Raw genomic sequence first — 18931 nt, 5'->3', positions numbered from 1 at the left:
ATTATAACATAGTTTGCCTAACCTGTGATTCTGTTAAGCAAAGTTGCATCTTGAACCTCTAGAGGTATTGAGGCTATCCTCTGATGAACTGCTGCATCTCCAGAGGTTGCATTTTCTAATTCTTGTAATGCTCTTATAAGATCCATCGTCTATAAAAATGTGTAAGTTTGAAAAATTACAAAATAACATATTACAAAATAATAATAGAGCTGAGAAAAATTGCAATAAAGTTATTCTTAATTCAACTGAGAACAGAACCAGAGTATTCCTATTCAGAATACCAACCAACCATGGTTTTTCCAGGATATTTCATTACATTCTCACTCTATACCAGTTTCTTTTCCCTTTGTGGAATTTTCCCCAGTCCACTGCTACTGTGGCTTCTGTATGTGTGGTACTTTTTAAAAAATTCACAAAAGCTGACTTTTCAATTAATTATAGAATTTCCAAGGATTTTTTCCCCTCACTCTTTCTGTACTTGTATTAAACTTGGGATCTGTTAATATTGGCCTTTCTGTCAATGTGTGATACAGTTTTGACAACAGAACTCTAGTGGAATGTAGACCAATTCCTAGTACATATGCAGGCCCAGATTAAAATATCATACAGAATCTCTGGAATTAATTTATTATCTGAGCCCTATGATTTGGGGAATAGAAGTTGACAAAAGTCCCTGCTCTAACTTGATTTTTATTTCATACGCAGTTTAAAAGATTCTGAATACAATTAAGTTCTTAATACAGGTGGAAAGTAATTTAAAAAAGCGAATGAATGAATGAATGAATGTATTATATATTTGACTTTTTGCCTAAAGATGAAAAACATTTCTCATAAACATTTATGTTTAAATGCTTGGATATTAAGTGAAAACAGAAAGTGGTATCTATCGATAAAATGAGAACACTTTATTGAGTGAACACTCCTCCCTGCCTCCCCTATTGAGATTGATTTCTCTATGCACCAATCACGCAGATGACAAATTCACAGCAAGTTCAGTTATTCATTATTGTGTTTTCCCGAAAGTAAACCCACCCCCAAAAGTAAGCCCCAGCTGATTTTCAGGGGGTAGGCCTAATATAAGCCCTCCCCCTGAAACTAAGTCTTACTTAAGGTCTGCACAGATGGGCTGCCTGTGTTGAGGCAAATCCGATGGGGGAGGGGGGATCTGACCCACGGTACAGGTGTACTGGTTCCTTACTGCCGTCCGGCTTGTTCCACGGTCTCATGGCAGCGGCACTGGGTGCAACGCATGAGGTGGCAAATGGCTGGTTTTGGCACAACGTACTATTTACCGCCGGCCGTAGCCATTTGTTGCCTTGCGTGTCGCACCCAATGCCACTGCCCTGAGGCCTGGCAGATCCTTCCCCCTTTTGACCCATGTGCCATTATACCGGTTCCGCACCGTCACCCAGCTTGTTCCACAGCCTCATGGCAGCGGCATTGGGCAGGAGGCGGCAAATGGCCACAACACAGCCATTTGCCATCTCACGCATCACACCCAATGCCGCTTCCAGGCCTATCGTACATTAACTCTAACCCCCACTGCCTCCCAACCCTAACAGGAGTTGGGAAGCCCTGGGGAAAATAAAAGAAAAACTGGGTGGGGAAAAAAACAGTCAATGGGTCAGATAGGGGGGAATCTGCCAGGCCTCATGGCCATGCCACTGGCAAGTGCAACACGGCTTGGCAGAAAGCAGCCATGGAACAAGTGAGGCAGGTTCCCCCCTCACCTGCCCACAGAGCCACCAAAGTGGCAGGTGGAGTGCTGGAGGCTCAGGGAGGGAGTGGTGAATTCCCCCCAGGAATTGCATTTCTTTCTTTACCTGACTCCCAGCCTTGTGCCGTTTCTCCTCCGTGATCTGCTGCTGCCACGTGCAGGGAAACAAAAGTTTTTTTGGGGGGGGAAAGGTCAATCAATTCCAACTTCTTGTGAAAAAAAAAGATCTCGTGAAGTTGGAATTCATTGACTTTTTCCCCCTCCCCAAAAACTTTTGTTTCCCTGCACGTGGAAGCGGCAGATCACGGAGGAGAAATGGCACAAGGCTGGGAGTCAGGTAAGCAAAGAAAGGCAAATCATGGGGGGAGCAAGGATTTTTTTTTCCTTAACTGTCCCATTTGTTCCAAGGCTACTTTCCGCCAAGTGGCGTTGTGCTCACCAATGGCCCACCCACCCTACCCGAGCTTCCAGTGCTCCACCTGCCGCTTTGGTTGGCCTGGCCAGCCCCACCTCACCACCCTGCCCGCCGCCGCCCAGCACAGGAACCCCGGGGCTGCAGGGGGCTGGCCTGGTACGGGAAGGGCATGCATCCCCCCGCCCACTTCACCACCCTCCCTCCCTGAGCCTCCGGTGCTCCACCTGCCACTTTGGATGGCCTGGTGGCCCCCACCTCAGCACCCTGCCCGCTGCCACCCAGCCCAGCCGCCCCAGGGCGGCAGGGGCTGGCCTGGGACAGGAAGGGCATGCGCCCCACCCTCCCGCCACTATGCAGTGTAAAGTTTCCTCCCTTGTTTAGTGCCTTTATAGTCCAAAGTTCCATCTGTTATTGCATTAGTCTCCCATTATACAGAGATTTTGATAGTTCAGTTCTAATTTTTTAAATGTAATTTTTGGTAAAATTGTTCTTGTTCATCATTTGGTGCATATATTGCTACCATCAGTATCTGTTTTTGATCCATCATTATTTCCACCAATATTCTCCCCTCTTCATCTGCATAAATTTGTTTAGGGTTCATTGTTTCTTTAATGTATAGAGCTTTTCCTCTTTTCTTTTGAAGTGCTAACGCAAAGTGAAGTTTACCAATTTTCGGTTGTTTTAACAACTTATAGTTGTCTCAAGAAGTTAGAAAATCTGATTGAACTTTTTTTTTTACTGGTAGTCCCACAAACATGGGGTGAAGGCTGAGAAGCAAACAGAGAAACGCAATGCAGCTGAAAGGCAGGTTAGTGAAAAAAACGCTTGGGGGAGGCGAGGCCATCTGGGTGGGGGCAGAGGTGGCAACATTACCCTGTGCAGCTTCAGCAGGTGTCTGGCAGTGGAGGGAAGCAACCTGTCCGCCAACATGCTCTCCACTCCATGCACAGGACCCGCCCCACCCCTGCACGCTCACAGCCTACTGGTGCCAGTACCGGCAAAAGTAAGCGTTCCCCAAAAGCAAAACCTAGTGCTTACTTCAGAGCCCAAAAGAAAGAAAGACAGGGTCTTACTTTCGGGGAAACACGGTAGTACCTAGCCAAACAATATGGGGAAAACACAAGAGACAAAAAGCTTACAGTTGCTGGAAAAACACCCTATTGATCCCTTTAGAAAAAAACACACCTCAAAGTGCAGTATCAACAGAATGTTTAGAAGCAAGACATTTGCAGTTTATTTTTATACACTGCTAGTACCTGGGGAGGATCACATGGAGAGCTTTGTGCAGAGCAGTTATCTTCAATCTTTATCTGCTCATATGTGCGTTTCCTTGGGTTTCCATCTAGAAATTAAAAATTAAATATTTAAGTCAAGTACAAAGTTATACAAACCATAAAATAAAAGGCTGCATATGAAATTTACTTACACAAAGCTTGTCTAAGTTGTTCCAATACATCATTTTCATAAACAGATCTTTCTTCCCAAATAGACAGCACACGGCCCAGATGCTTTTTGCAACTATCGTCAGTTTCACTATGATGGCAAAAAAGTCATCAATAGAAATGGAAGAAAAACAAGTAAACAGAAACGTATCTCAACAAACTTCTATATACCTTGTTTTATACAAATTTATTACAAGTCACCATATTTTAATAGATTGTTATCTGTATTTTCAGTCAGAAAAACAAAAGTTTCTACATATCTGAATAGCTCCCATATGTGAACTCTTTTCAGGTTTTGGTGATAGTATGGTCTTTTGGGCATAACAGAATTTTCTATTGGAAGTTCATCATATGATCGTTTCAAATGTCTGAATCTTGATGTTCATATTGTTAAGATTAAATAATGCTGCTTACAAACCTCTGGTCCAATTAAAATCATACATTGGTATAGATTTAGCCTTAAAACAGTCATCCTTCACCTATGTCAATTACAAGTCCAATTCTATACACACACGAACACACACACAGCTCTTCCACTACACTCACTTTCTCTCTCACACACAAACTTACACATTCACTTTAGTTCCATTTTCTAAATCAAATCAAATCAAACCAAACCAAACAGCAATCTGTATGTCAAACTTTCATTATTCTAGGATGATGATTTTTGCCCAGAAAAAAATAGTTCTTCAGATTAATATACTGAATGGAATGTACTATACCTGGATACGTGTTTAAAAGCTCCCACTATGACAGGTGCAAAATCTTTTGTAAATTCCGGTCCTTTTCTTTTGCTGTTCTGAATAACATCATTAGCCAGATACAAAAAAGTTAGCTTCCTGTTTGGTTTGGCTAAAAAAAGGAAAAGAAAGAACAGAAAGAAGAAAGAATGATTGTAGAAATCTAGATTGAACAGTTTTTGTCAAATTCATATTTGCATACAAGATAATAAGACAGTAATTCTGTACAGTTTCAAATCCAATATGCTAGTTATACTGCTCTCTCTCTCCCTTCCTCTCCCTCCCCCCCTTGCCTCTCCTATGTAACATATACTATATATGTTAGTCATTTGGTTTCAAGAAGACATACTGTTACACAGTTCATCTATAAATATGGAGGTGGCTATTCAGTTCCAGTGCAGAGTCTAGCACAATAGGAACACTGAAAGTCCATTGCTATAGTAATTCCGTGTGTTATTCTGTGACATCATTACAGCTTTCTATCAATTTGGTGGTGCCTGTCTTCAAAGCCAATGCAGGTTTTAGAGCAGAGGCCTTGCCTCTGGGTTCTGTCAGCTGCAATTTCTAGTTCCCTTGGTTGGATGTCACAGTGGTGCAGGATTTCATTCATAGAATTTTAATTGTAATTTTATTTTAATTGGGTTTTAATTGGAGTTTAATAGGGGTTTTATTTTATTCAAGGACTAAATTTATTTATTTTAATTGTTCTTAACTTTTGTAATTTGTATTGTTATTTTAAATTCCTTGTGAATCACCCTGAGTCCTACGGGAGAAGGGTGGTATATAAGTCCAATAAACATAAACATAGTGTTTTTGTAGCACTTGCATGGTTGACCTCAAGATCTCTTATGAACTCCACTCACTATAAAGCAACTAGCAAGGCATACAGTGGTCATCCATTCTCATGATATGTCCTAGCCATCTCACCTGGGCTTTGATAATCAGGGATTCAGTGCTGATGGACTCTGCATGATCCAAGACCTTGAGGTTGGACTTTATGATGAAATGATAGGGCAGGTTCTTTACAAGGGTGAAACATCAGCCGCATTTGCCATTTCCAACGTATATAGCCTCAGTCCTATTCAATCTGTGTTTTACTTGTATGTTGTTACATGATGTACAAGTAGTCTCTGACTTACAACCATTCATTTAGTAACTGTTCAAATTTACAACACTGAAAAAACTGACTTAGGGCTGTGGTTTTCATACTAGACTAGAACAGAATAGAGTTGGAAGGACCTAGGAGGTCTTCTAGTCCAGCCCCCTACCATCTCAGACAAGTGACTGTCTAGCCCAGAGGTCCCCAACCTTTTGGGCACCAGGGACCAGTTCCACGCACAAAGGTTTTTCCATGGACCAGAGACTGTGTGGTTTTGTGTGCTGCCTGCATTCCACGGATGGGGCTTTGCTTCTTTGTGGACTGGTTGTTGGCATGCCACGGTCCGGTACCGGTCCACGGACTGGTCTAGCCTCTTCTTGAAAATCTCCAGTGATGGAGCACCCACGATTTCTGGAAGCAAGCTGTTCCACTGGTTAATTGTCCTCACTGTCAGGAAGTTTCTCCTTCATTCCAGGTTGCTTCTCTCTTTGATCAGTTCCCAACCATTGTTTCTTGTGCTGCTCTCTGGTGCTTTGGTGAATAACATGACCTCCTCTTCTTTGTGGCAGCCCCTCAAATACTGCTATTATGTCTCCCCTATTTCTTTTCTTTAGATTAGCCAAACCCAAGTCCTGCAGCCATTCTTCATGTTTTAGTTTCCATGCCTTTCATCATCTTAGTTGCTGTTCTCTGAATTTTTTCCAGGCTCTCAACATCTTTTTTGTGATATGGTGACCAAAATTGGCTGCAGTATTCCAGGTGTGGTCTTACTAGGATTTTATAAAGAGGTACTAATACTTTGCATGTTCTTGATTCTATACCTCTGTTTATACAACCTAGGATTGTATTAGTTTTTTTGGCTGCTGCTGCACACTGCTGGCTCATAGTCAAGTGATTGTGCACTAGGACTACAAAGTGCTTCTCACAGTTACTGTTTTTAAGCCAGGTCTTACTTAATCTGTACTTGTACCTTTGATTTTTCCTGCATCAATGTAAGACTTTGCTTTTCTCCACATTGAAACTCATTTTTTGGATAGGGCCCATTGTTTTAAGTTTGTCAAGATCTTTTTGGATCCTGAATTTGTCTTCTGGGGTGCTGGTTACTCCTGCCAGTTTGGTGCCATCTGCAAATTTGAAGCGTTCCCCTTCAATTCCCTCATCTAAGTCATTTATGAAGATATCAGAGAATACTGGGCCTAAGATGGAACCTTGTGGTACCCCACAGCTTACTTCTCTCCATGTGGATGTAGTGCCGTTGAGGACTACTCATTGAGTACAGTTTGTCAGCCAGCTTCAGATCCATCTGGTGGTGATGTTGTCTATTCCACCTTTTTCTAGCTTACCAAGGAGTAGGTTGTGGTCTACTTTAACAAATGCCTTACTGAAGTCTACGTATACTACATCCACAGCATTTTGCTGGTCTGTTTGGCATAATCTGTTTTTAACAAACCCGTGCTGGTTACTAGTTATAACATAGTTTGCTTCTAGTTGTTTGCAGATCTGTTTTTTGATTATCTTTTCTAGGATCTTCCCAGGTATTGATGTTAAACTGATTGGTCTGTAGTTTTCTGGGTTTGTTTCCCCCCCTTTTTTTTTAAAGATCAGTCCTTTTCCAATCTTCAGGTACTTCAAGATATGGTACAATGTGTCTGAGATAACATCTGCCAGCTCCTTCAGAATGTCGACTGTTGTAGCATCCCCATGGTCATGTGATCAAAATTTGGGTGCTTGGCAACTGGCATGTACAGGGAGTGCAGAATTATTAGGCAAGTTGTATTTTTGAGGATTAATTTTATTATTGAACAACAACCATGTTCTCAATGAACCCAAAAAACTCATTAATATCAAAGCTGAATATTTTTGGAAGTAGTTTTTAGTTTGTTTTTAGTTATAGCTATTTTAGGGGGATATCTGTGTGTGCAGGTGACTATTACTGTGCATAATTATTAGGCAACTTAACAAAAAACAAATATATACCCATTTCAATTATTTATTTTTACCAGCGAAACCAATATAACATCTCAACATTCACAAATATACATTTCTGACATTCAAAAACATAACAAAAACAAATCAGTGACCAATATAGCCACCTTTCTTTGCAAGGACACTCAAAAGCCTGCCATCCATGGATTCTGTCAGTGTTTTGATCTGTTCACCATCAACATTGCGTGCAGCAGCAACCACAGCCTCCCAGACACTGTTCAGAGAGGTGTACTGTTTTCCCTCCTTGTAAATCTCACATTTGATGATGGACCACAGGTTCTCAATGGGGTTCAGATCAGGTGAACAAGGAGGCCATGTCATTAGATTTCCTTCTTTTATACCCTTTCTTGCCAGCCACGCTGTGGAGTACTTGGACGTGTGTGATGGAGCATTGTCCTGCATGAAAATCATGTTTTTCTTGAAGGATGCAGACTTCTTCCTGTACCACTGCTTGAAGAAGGTGTCTTCCAGAAACTGGCAGTAGGACTGGGAGTTGAGCTTGACTCCATCCTCAACCCGAAAAGGCCCCACAAGCTCATCTTTGATGATACCAGCCCAAACCAGTACTCCACCTCCACCTTGCTGGCGTCTGAGTCGGACTGGAGCTCTCTGCCCTTTACCAATCCAGCCACGGGCCCATCCATCTGGCCCATCAAGACTCACTCTCATTTCATCAGTCCATAAAACCTTAGAAAAATCAGTCTTGAGATATTTCTTGGCCCAGTCTTGACGTTTCAGCTTGTGTGTCTTGTTCAGTGGTGGTCGTCTTTCAGCCTTTCTTCCCTTGGCCATGTCTCTGAGTATTGCACACCTTGTGCTTTTGGGCACTCCAGTGATGTTGCAGCTCTGAAATATGGCCAAACTGGTGGCAAGTGGCATCTTGGCAGCTGCACGCTTGACTTTTCTCAGTTCATGGGCAGTTATTTTGCGCCTTGGTTTCTCCACACGCTTCTTGCGACCCTGTTGACTATTTTGAATGAAACGCTTGATTGTTCGATGATCACGCTTCAGAAGCTTTGCAATTTTAAGAGTGCTGCATCCCTCTGCAAGATATCTCACTATTTTTGACTTTTCTGAGCCTGTCAAGTCCTTCTTTTGACCCATTTTGCCAAAGGAAAGGAAGTTGCCTAATAATTATGCACACCTGATACAGGGTGTTGATGTCATTAGACCACACCCCTTCTCATTACAGAGATGCACATCACCTAATATGCTTAATTGGTAGTAGGCTTTCGAGCCTATACAGCTTGGAGTAAGACAACATGCATAAAGAGGATAATGTGGTCAAAATACTCATTTGCCTAATAATTCTGCACTCCCTGTATTCATGACACTTGCACTGTCCTAATCATGTGATCATCATTTTGACCTTCCCAGCTGGCTTCCAAAAAGCAAAGAAATGGGGAAAGCTAGATTCACACAACAACCACATGATTCATTCAAATCATTGCAGTGATTTGCTTAACAGCTGTAGCAAAAAATTGTAAAATGGGGTGCAAATTGTTTAAAAACTATCTTGCTTAGCAATGGAAATTTTAGGCTAAATTGTGGTCGTAAGTCAATCACTACCTTACATTGTCTGAAGAAGGGTATATCAATCAGGTACTGATTGGACAACTCTCTCTTTGACCTTTATTTCACCTGTATTTATTCATTTATTTATTTATTCATTAGATTATTCATTACCTGTTTTGTTTCAAATGACTCTAGGTGCTTACAGCATAATAAATATTAAAAACATTAAAATCATTGAATATAAAATGACAGTCAAAATAATTAATGTAAGATGGGAAAAGAGGGACTAGGAAAAATAGGGAGCAGGGGAATGGAGGTGGAATTAGCTTTTAATTACTCAACTACCAGTGTCAAGGTGCCCAATAGGGACCCTAACCTATCTGGCAGAATCACATTTTATGAAGTCAGGAGGGTGGGAGCCAATCTCACCTCAGAGGGTAAGATGTTCAAAAGGGCAGGAGCCACAGCACAGAAAGCTCTTCTCCTCTACCGCACCAGCCAAAATTCTTTGACCAACAGCTCTGCTAGCAAAGGTGGAGTGGGCCAGTCCCATTAGGATAAGACAGTTCCTCAAGTAACCTGGAACTATGCCATGAAAGGCTTTATAGGTGATTACCAACACCAACAGTGGTGTAACATGGGCCACTCTAGGGACTCCAAGAACTGACAATGCTGCCCTACTCTGTGCCAACTGTAGCTTCTGACTGCTCTTCATGTACAGCACTGCAACAGTCCAAACGTGAGATGAGTAGGCCTTGAGTGACTGAACACAGGGATTCCTGATCCACGAAAGGCTGCAACTGATGCACAAAATGGAATTGAACCTAGCTGTTACTGCCACGTGCTCTCTGAGCAGGAGTTGCAAGTCCAAAAAAAACCCCCAAGTCACCGATCCAGTCTATCTGGATAATGCCATCCAGAACTAAAGATGTTAAAGTCCTACATCTTGAAGCTCCATGCACCCAAAACTACTCGGTTTTGCCAGGGTTCAGATGAAGCCTGTTGTCCCTAATCCAGGCCCCCACAGCCTCCAGATATCCCAAAGCATCACTTGGATCACCAGGGGTGGAGATATAAAGCTGAGTATCATCAGCATACTATTTATACCTCAATCCATGGTGACGGATGATCACATCCAGTGGCTTCATGTAGAAGTTAAAAAGGAGTGGAGAAAGTACAGAACCCTGCGGCATCCTACAAAGGAGTGGACAATCACTCCTCATTCCCTATCAACGTAGATTGGGACAGACCCTAGAGAAAGGAGCTTAACCAGTGCAAACTGCACCACCCAGCCCCAAACTCATAGTGACCCAAAAGGATACCATAGTTGACCCTATTAAAGGCCAATAAGAGGTTAAAAAGAGCAAGGATGATTGCATTACCCCATTCTACTCTTGCCGGCAATTATCAATTAATGCAACCAAATTTGTGTCTGTGCCATAACCGGGCTGAAAAGGCCATAATCTGACTGAAAAGGCTCCAGAAAATCATTAGTCAATAATAACCTGGTGTATGTTATATTAACAGAATAATAATATTATTATAATCATCCATTATAATATAGAATTATCATAAATAATACCTTTGTTCAAACTATTGTGCCTTAGTCTGACATACAGATAAAGCATGATAAATTGATTTAATCAGATTTAACTAGAACCTTCCCAAAGCCTTTATTCTATTTCATACATTCAGCAATGCTTCAGATCCAGCAGAAAACAGCTCATAAAAGTGTACTGAAGAAGCCATAACTGATGTCTGGGTATAGCAATGATCTAGATAGGGACTAATAAAATAAGATTTAATCCAAACAAGACTGAAGTGCAGTTGACCATTTGCACCAGTGAAATCCCCACACCACATAGGAGTAGTGATGTCCTGTTCTGAAACAGAAACACTTTTGAAATTCTGCTTCTGAATCATGGACATGGGCAAAAATATTTTCACAAAGCTTTGCCTAGGTACCGTGTTTCCTCAAAAATAAGACCTGGTCTTATATTTTCTTTTGGCACCAAAAAATACATTAGAGTTTATTTTGGGGGAAATCTTATTTTTTGGGGGGTGGAACTGCTTCACATGCCCCGTACCTGCTTACTCCAGGGCCCCCCGCATCCAGGACACTCCCCAGTGACCTTCCCCCCCAGCTAGTCGCCCACCTCTTCCCTTCAATTCCCCTCACGTCAGACTGCCATGCTATGGAGGATGGGCCTTACCCGGTCCCCCTCTGCCAGAAGGGAGTGACAGTGAAAGGTTCTGCCGCCACTGGGCAACAGCCATGTCTGCTACTGGAGGGGCTTTTTTTTGTCCCTGCCGTCCTCGCTTCGCCACAGATGACCTGCCTGGTGGCAGCCACCTCCTCCTCCTCCTCCTCCATCACCAACCATCCGATAGCTTGCACTGTGACCAGGGATGTAACCATCCCTTGCTGCCTCCCTCTACCAGCCCTCTGTCGCCGCCACCGCACTTTCTTGCACACTTTCTTGGTGCCCTGCATCAGCCCATGTCTTCCTTCTCCATTCTGGAAATGGCAGCCCCATTTTCTGCCACCTTCCTCCCAGCAGAAGGGAGGAAAAGAAGGATGCTTCATATGAAAGGATGCTAAGCTCTGGGAAAACTACACTAGCTGCAGCTGGGCGAGGAAGGCCAGGGCCCCTGCAGGAAGCAGATCAGCTCCTCAAGGGCTTTGCAGAACCATTGGCGAAGGGGAGCTTGGCCTTCCTTGCCCAGCTCCAGATAGCGTAGTTTCCCCAGGGCTTAGCATCCTTCCATACAAAGTGTCCTTCCTTTCCTGCCTTCTGCTGGGAAGAAAGTGGCAGAAAATGGGGCTGTCATTTCCAGAACGGAGGAGATGTGAAGTGGTCCAGGGCAGCAAGAAAGTGTGCAATAAGGTGCATGGGTGGTGATGGAGGGCTGACTGAGGTGGCAGGGGAGGCTTGCGCCCCCCACTCATTGTGGAGGAGGTGGCAGCTGCCGCCCTCTTTTTTTACTTTTCTATGCTTTTTCCCCTTGTATTTTATACTTTGATAAAATTAATAAAATAAGAGTGCTGAGGAAAAAGACCCTGCCCTCTAGTTGCAATAGGTGGGGCGAGGCGCACACATCAAAATCAAGCTAGGGTGGGGGGAGTTGTGCCACGCACCCCGCACCCACTTATTTCAGGGACCCCCACATCCAGGCCACTCCCTGCTCTGTGACCACCCCCTGCCGGTTCAGTGACCTGGCTGCCCACCCACCTATTCCCTTTCACTCCCCTCCCAAGCGGGACCGCCGTGCTCTCCAGTTTCTTCTTGAAAACCTCCAGTGATGGAGCACCAGAACTTCCAGAGATAAGCCTTTCCACTAATTGTTTTCACTGTCAGGGTATTTCTTCTTAGTTGTACGTTGGATCTCTCTTTTAATGATCTTCCACCCATTACTTCATGTCCTTTGGAGAATAGGTTGACTTCCCTCTTCTCTATGACAACTCCTCAAGTACTGGACGACTGCTATCATATCACCCCTAGTCCATCTTTTTGTGGACAGGATCATGGAGAGATTAAGTGCTGCCATGTGTTTGTTGGACCCGTGTCCCTCCTGGCTGGTTTATGCGGCTTGGGAGGTTACACGAGGCTGGCTCCTGGCAGTTATTAATGCTTCCTTGAGTGAGGGGTGCTTCCCTGCCGCCTTGAAGGAAGCAGTGGTGAGGCCCCTCCTCAAGAAACCTGCCTTGGATCCAGCTATTTTAAATAACTTTCGTCCTGTCTCCAACCTTCGCTTTCTTGCGAAGGTTGTTGAGAGCGTGGTGGCACGGCAGCTCCCTTTGGTCCTGGAGGAAACTGAGTATCTGGATCCGTACCAATCGGGTTTCAGGCCTGGGTACAGCACGGAGATGGCACTGGTCATGCTGGTGGATGATCTCTGGCGGGCCCAGGATAGGGGTTATTCCTCTGACCTGGTCCTATTAGATCTCTCAGTGGCTTTTGATACCATCGACCATGGTATCTTGCTGCGACATCTTGGGGGGTTGGGAGTGGGAGGCACTGTTTTACGGTGGTTCTCCTCCTACCTCTTGGGCCATTCGCAGACGGTGTTGGCAGGAGGGCAGAGGTCAACCCCAAGGCCCCTTAGTTGTGGGGTGCCCCAGGGGTCAGTCCTCTCTCCCCTTCTGTTCAACATCTATATGAAGCCTCTGGATGAGATCATCCGTGGTTTTGGGGTGAGGTATCATCAATATGCTGATGATACCCAGCTTTTCATCTCCACCCCGAACCAATCCAGTGATGCTCTCGATGTGATGTCCCGCTGCCTGGAAGCAGTACGAATCTGGATAGGGAAGAACAAGCTCCAGCTCAACCCAGCCAAGACTGAGTGGCTCTACGTACCGGCATTTCGTTTCGTCCAAGAGGTTCCATCTTTGGTTATGGGAGGAGAGGTGTTACCTCCCGCTGATAGGGCGCGCAACTTAGGCATCCTCCTGGATACACGACTCAGTTTTGAAGATCATATAGGAGTTGTGGCCAGGGGGACTTTTGCCCAGGTTCGCCTGGTGTGCCAGTTGCACCCATATCTGGACCGAGATGCTCTACATACGGTCACTCATGCGCTCGTTACCTCCTGTATAGATTACTGCAATGCTCTCTAAATGGGGCTGCCCTTGAAGACCACCTGGAGGCTGCAGCTGGTGCAGAATGCAGCCGCGCGAGTTGTGATGGGAGTATCCCGAAACTCCCATATTACACCCCTCCTTCATGAGCTGCATTGGTTACCGGTTGCCCTCCGGGTGAGGTTTAAGGTGCTGGTTCTTACCTATAAAGCCCTACATGGCTTAGGCCTGGGATATTTGCAGGACCGTCTGCTGCCAGGAACGACTTCCCATTGCCCGGTGCGCTCACACAGGGAGGGCCTCCTCAGGGTGCTGTCGGCTAGACACTGTCGGCTGGCGACCCCCAGGGGGAGGGCCTTCTCTGTGGGAGCGCCTGCCCTATGGAATCAGCTTCCCCTTGAGCTCCGGATGGCCCCGGATCTCCGGTCCTTTCGTCGTGACCTCAAAACATTTCTTTTCCATCAGGCTGACCTGGACTGATGATAGGGGTTTTTAAAAAGAAAATGTTTTTAATATTTTATCACTGGGGCTTGTTAGTTTAATCTTTTTTTTAACATTTGTATTGTGTTTATTGTTGTTAGCCACCCTGAGTCCTTTGGGAGATAGGGCGGCATATAAGTCCCAAAAATAAATAAATAAATAAATAAATAAATAAATAAATAAATAAATAAATAAATAAATAAATAAATAAATAAATAAATAAATAATTCTATTAGTTTTATGAATGCTAAAATTTTCTCGTAATATTTTAGCAGAGAAGTATTTTTAAATTTATTTTTATGAAGTTAAACATCTGTATTTCACATGTGTTCAGAAAAACCAAACTGAACATTTGTTTTTTAAAAAAAGAAAATTAATGATAAAATATTCCCTTCTTTGTTATTTATTAATGCTATTATGTTTATAATTCTTAAGCAACTGGCATCCATCAATAAGCATAAAAGCCCTTCCTTTTTACAATCCTATAATCCCAAAATTAGGAGTAGAATCAGGGTGACTGGATGGAGCTAAGTGTTTATGGCTAGATGCCCTTCTTGATGCCTCATGGAGTACACAGCTATTTTTTTTCCTTTGCATCCTAGGAGAAAAATATCTGCCAATATTTAGGATTGAAATTTCAACCTTCAAAGTGGGAGGTGATGATCTTCACCACTGGACTATCATGCTGTTCATTATCTATCAATAAGCATATGAATAAGGAATTCCAGTTTTGTGCAGTAGTGCAGCAGCTGAGGGATCGTGGGGATCCGTTTCCTACGGCTGATTTCTGCCTGCCAGGGGACCCTAAATGGGCCTGTAGTTGGCCTGTAGAGGCAACACAAAGGGGAAAAGCCCTCCAGAAACTGGTAGAAGATGCTAGCTCAACTTCTGAGTCTAGCCCAAGCTACAAGCAACCAAAGTCCAAAAGTACTCGTTTAAGCTGAGTGTAAAAAATGTGTTTGGAACTGGGTAAGAACAGCGATTTTCTCTTCTATTTGGAAACTGATTTCCTGGGGGGAAAAAAACCCAAGAAGCAAAAAAGCCTCTGAAAATGAGAAGGAGGGGGACTTTTGCCCCACTCTCCTGCAGATGGAAGTGGCGAATTAAACCTTTTGGGGGAATAGAAATATATTGAAATAGAAAGATTATAAGACTTAATTTGGATAAGTTTGAAATCGGTGGAATCTGTTAAGATTTTCCTTTTATATCATCAAAACTGAAGTAAATAAGTATTTATTACTGAAAGAACTGGTGCTGACATCTAGTGGTGGATGAAAATATTACAACAGCTGCTCTATTACAGAGACTGGCAAAGCCCAGGAAAAGATAAATTTGATCTTGGTGACTTTCAATGTCTTAAAACAAAGAACAGCTGTGACAAAAAAAGGAAACATCTTGGGCTTTGTATAAAGTGAGAATTATAAACTGTTAAAAAAAAAGAAAAAAAGAAGGGGTGTTGTCTTACCTGAACGCTTTTTCTCAGCATGACGATGGAGAATCCACAGATGGGTTAATCTTGCCTTTCTGCCCTAGAGAATAAGTCAATCAACCTTTGCCATGCCTCTCTTCCTCTGGCTAGGAATCCCCAGTCACAGCGAAGGCACAGCAGTTGATGAGTATTCAAGGTGGTGGTTCAATTTCCCCTGACACAGGACCGGATGGACCCTGGGTGTGTGTGGATTCTCCATCATCATGCTGAGAAAAGGTGTTCAGGTAAGACAATGCCCCTTCTCCAGCATGACGAGTGGAGAATCCACAGATGGGACATACCAAGCCTCACTGTCCCTATGGACGGGAAGAAGTCTGGGCCTGTGTCCAACTATCTGTCACTACTCTTTGGAGAACTCTCCTGCCAAATGAAGCATCTGCTGAGGCAAATTTATCTATCTTATAATGCCTCACAAATGGGGAAGGGGACAACCATGTTGCCGCCTTGCATATCTCTTCTATTGATGCCTTTGTCACCCACACCACTGAAGTTGCAGCACTGTGAGTGGAGTCTGTGGTAATTTGCCTTGAACTGGCAAGGACTGCATCAGGTATGCCACTGCTATGCAAGCCCTAATCCATCTGCCTATAGTAGAGGCAGACACCTTCTGACTCATTGAAGAGGGCTGGAATGAAACGAATAGAGCTTCAGATTTGCAAAAAGAGGCAGTTCGCTTAATACAGTGACGCAAGGCTCTACAAATGTCCAAGGTGTGCCATTTACATTCCAAATCGTGGGATGGCTCTGTACAAAAATCTGGCAGCACAATCTCCTGCACCCTGTGAAACAATGAGTTGATCTTAGGGACAAATGAGGGGTCTAAGCATAAGACCACCCTGCCTTTATGAAAAATACATGAGTCTTCTCTAATTGAAAGTGCTGCCAATTCCGAGATGCACTTTGCTGATGTGACATTTACTAGGAAGGCGACATTGAATGTCAAGAACCGCAGAGAAGAGGTTTTGATGGGTTCAAATGAAGGTGAAGTGAGAGCCTGTAGGACCTTGGACAGGTCCCATGAGGGATATCTGTGAACCACAGGCAGTTTGGTGTTGACTGCTCCCCGATAAAGGACCATACCATGGGGCGTTGAGCCAAGGGTTCCGAGTTGCCATATGTGAGCACCGAGGACAGGGCAGCAACTTGCCTGTGAATAGTGTTGGGTGCTAAGCCCTTCTTAAGCCCCTCCAGTAAGTAATCCAAAATTCTTGGAATAGGAATTGTAGCTGGATCTAATTGTAGGCTCTCACACCAGTTACAGAAATTCTTCCATGTGGAGGGAACTGTCTGGCTCTTTTGAAAATTTACCAAAAACCCATGGTCCTGGAGAGTCTTGATGGACAATGCCAGGTCTGACTGAGCCATCTGGACTGAGGAGGACTGAATGAGGATGTCGTCCAGATAACACTGGACACGTACCGGAATGGCCCTCAGATGCGCTGCCAGGACCTTTGTGAATGCTCTGGGAGCCAATGACAGGCCGAATGGTAGAACTCTGTATTGAAAATGGTGGCCTGCGTAGAAGAACCTGAGGAATTTGCGGTGCCCAGGAATGATGGGAATGTGCAGGGAGGCCTCCGTGAGATCGATGGATGTCAGGAGGTCCCCGCTTCTGATGCCTAATATGGATTGGAGCGTTTGCATTTTGAACTTCTTGTATACCAAATGGGTATTTAATTTCCTTAAATCCAGGATTGCTCTCCATCCTCCCGATGCCTTTGGAATGATGAACAGAATGGAATAAAAACCCCATCCCTTCTGCCCTGCTGGTACCAGTTCTATGGCCTGGATTTCCAGGAGACGTCGAATGGCCTCCTTCATGAGGTGTCTGTTTACCGGATTTTTGCATGATGGGCAAGAGACGAAATGCCTCGGAGGAATGGAGTTGAACTCCAGAGTCAGGCTGAATCTGATGGTGTTGAGGACCCAGAGACCTGTAGTGATGTTCTCCCATCTGTGTGCAAAGAGAGGCAACCTGCCTCCTATGGAAGAGATACCCTTGCTGTCACTTGGACCTTCTGAAAGGACGGCCTCCCGCGCCTCCCGTTTGGCCTGAAATTGCTGTCTGGATTTGTCCCTGTTACCAGATCTGTCGAATTGACGTTCTGGTCTGGGAGGATAAGGGCGGGAGTAATGAGTGAATTCCAACCCTGTGTCAGTCAAACGAAAGGACTGCCTCGGGCATAAGGGGTAGCTCTCCTGTCTGTTCTCCTGATAAGAGGGGACAGGACCTTACACTTATCTTTGTTCTTGATCAGATAAGGATTTAGTGCCTCTCCAAATAACTGGCCTCCCTCATAGGGGGCTGAGGCCAACCACCACTTGGACCTAGCATCCACTTGCCTGTGTCTGAGCCACAGAAGTCTGCGGGAGGTAATGTTAGATGCTAATGCCCGGGAGGAAAATCTGGCCACATGCAACGATGAATCAGCCATGTATTCTGATGCAGCCACTAATTTGTTTAGATGTTGGTGCATCCATGCCTCTTCTGGTGGGACCCTAGCCTGCAATTGGTGTAGCCAGAGGACAGACGTTCTGGCAAAAAAGGAAGTTGATATAGCTGCCTTCACCGCCCATGGTGAGGCTTGATGGGTCCTGTGGAAATTAAGCTCTGATTTCTTATCCTCTGACTTCAGAGAATCTGCTATATCCCCAGATACAGCGAAAGAGGAAACCAAAGGTGCTAAGGGCTTATCTACTGTGGGGACCTCTGAGAGTGCTGGAGCCATATTAAATAACTTTTTATCAGTTCCCCCCAGGGATGGAAAAGTACCATTGTCTTTGGACAACATTGAGAAAAAGGGGAGGACAGGGAATTCCTGTTGAGTAAACATTGGTTCTCAAAAAACCTTACTGGTAGGCCCTTGGCTGGTGGAAGGTTCAGCCTGAGGGACACTTTCAGGACCAAGTTGGGCAGTGCTCCTGGCCTTGTGAAGTAAGGATTTAAAGAAGGCCAGATTAAACAGGCCTATGAAAGGAGGGAAATCAGGAGATAAGTCCTCATCTTATGACATCCCCTGCTCTCTCTGATCCTCGTCCCCTATGAACGTCATCCTACTTCTGGAGGAATGGGAGGGGGAAACTGACCCTGGTATGTGGCTGATTCCGCCTGGGGACTGTGAGATGGGTACGCTGATGCTATCAACTCAGGCCAAGCTGTCTGGTCTAGGGTCGAAGCTACACCCTGGGCAATACCCTGAGAAATCAGAAACTGCAGTCGTTCTGATAGTTCTGTCTCCTGAGCATCTGTTTCCTGAGTGAAGTCCTGCCGCTGTAGGAATGAATGTGGCCTCTGGGCCCAGAGATCTAGCTGTAGTAGGGGGAGCAGAGACCTGAAGGTTGAGCCCTTCACCGGAAAGGGAAACCATCTCCACCTGTTCTGCCACAGGAAAATTGAACTGATCTGTTTCTCCTTCTGGAGTCCTGGAATTGAATGAGGACCCTCGAAAAAAACGCCTCATGATTC

General features: G+C 44.5%; 1 protein-coding gene across 1 annotated transcript in view; it reads right to left on the bottom strand.

Moving 5' to 3' along the window:
• Positions 1-18931, bottom strand: part of RPRD1A (regulation of nuclear pre-mRNA domain containing 1A) — a 103819-nt gene that overhangs the window by 56523 nt on the left and 28365 nt on the right. The window contains exons 2-5 of the mRNA XM_083377163.1: positions 4297-4426; positions 3559-3665; positions 3389-3474; positions 23-149 (exon numbers count right to left, since the gene is read on the bottom strand). Of these exons, the coding sequence (XP_083233289.1) occupies positions 23-149; positions 3389-3474; positions 3559-3665; positions 4297-4426 (450 nt within the window). The remainder of the gene's footprint in view (positions 1-22; positions 150-3388; positions 3475-3558; positions 3666-4296; positions 4427-18931) is intronic.

Source organism: Vipera ursinii (assembly GCF_947247035.1).
Source record: "Vipera ursinii genome assembly, chromosome: Z".
NCBI lineage: Eukaryota > Metazoa > Chordata > Lepidosauria > Squamata > Viperidae > Vipera > Vipera ursinii.
This window is presented reverse-complemented; position numbering and strand designations above follow the sequence as displayed.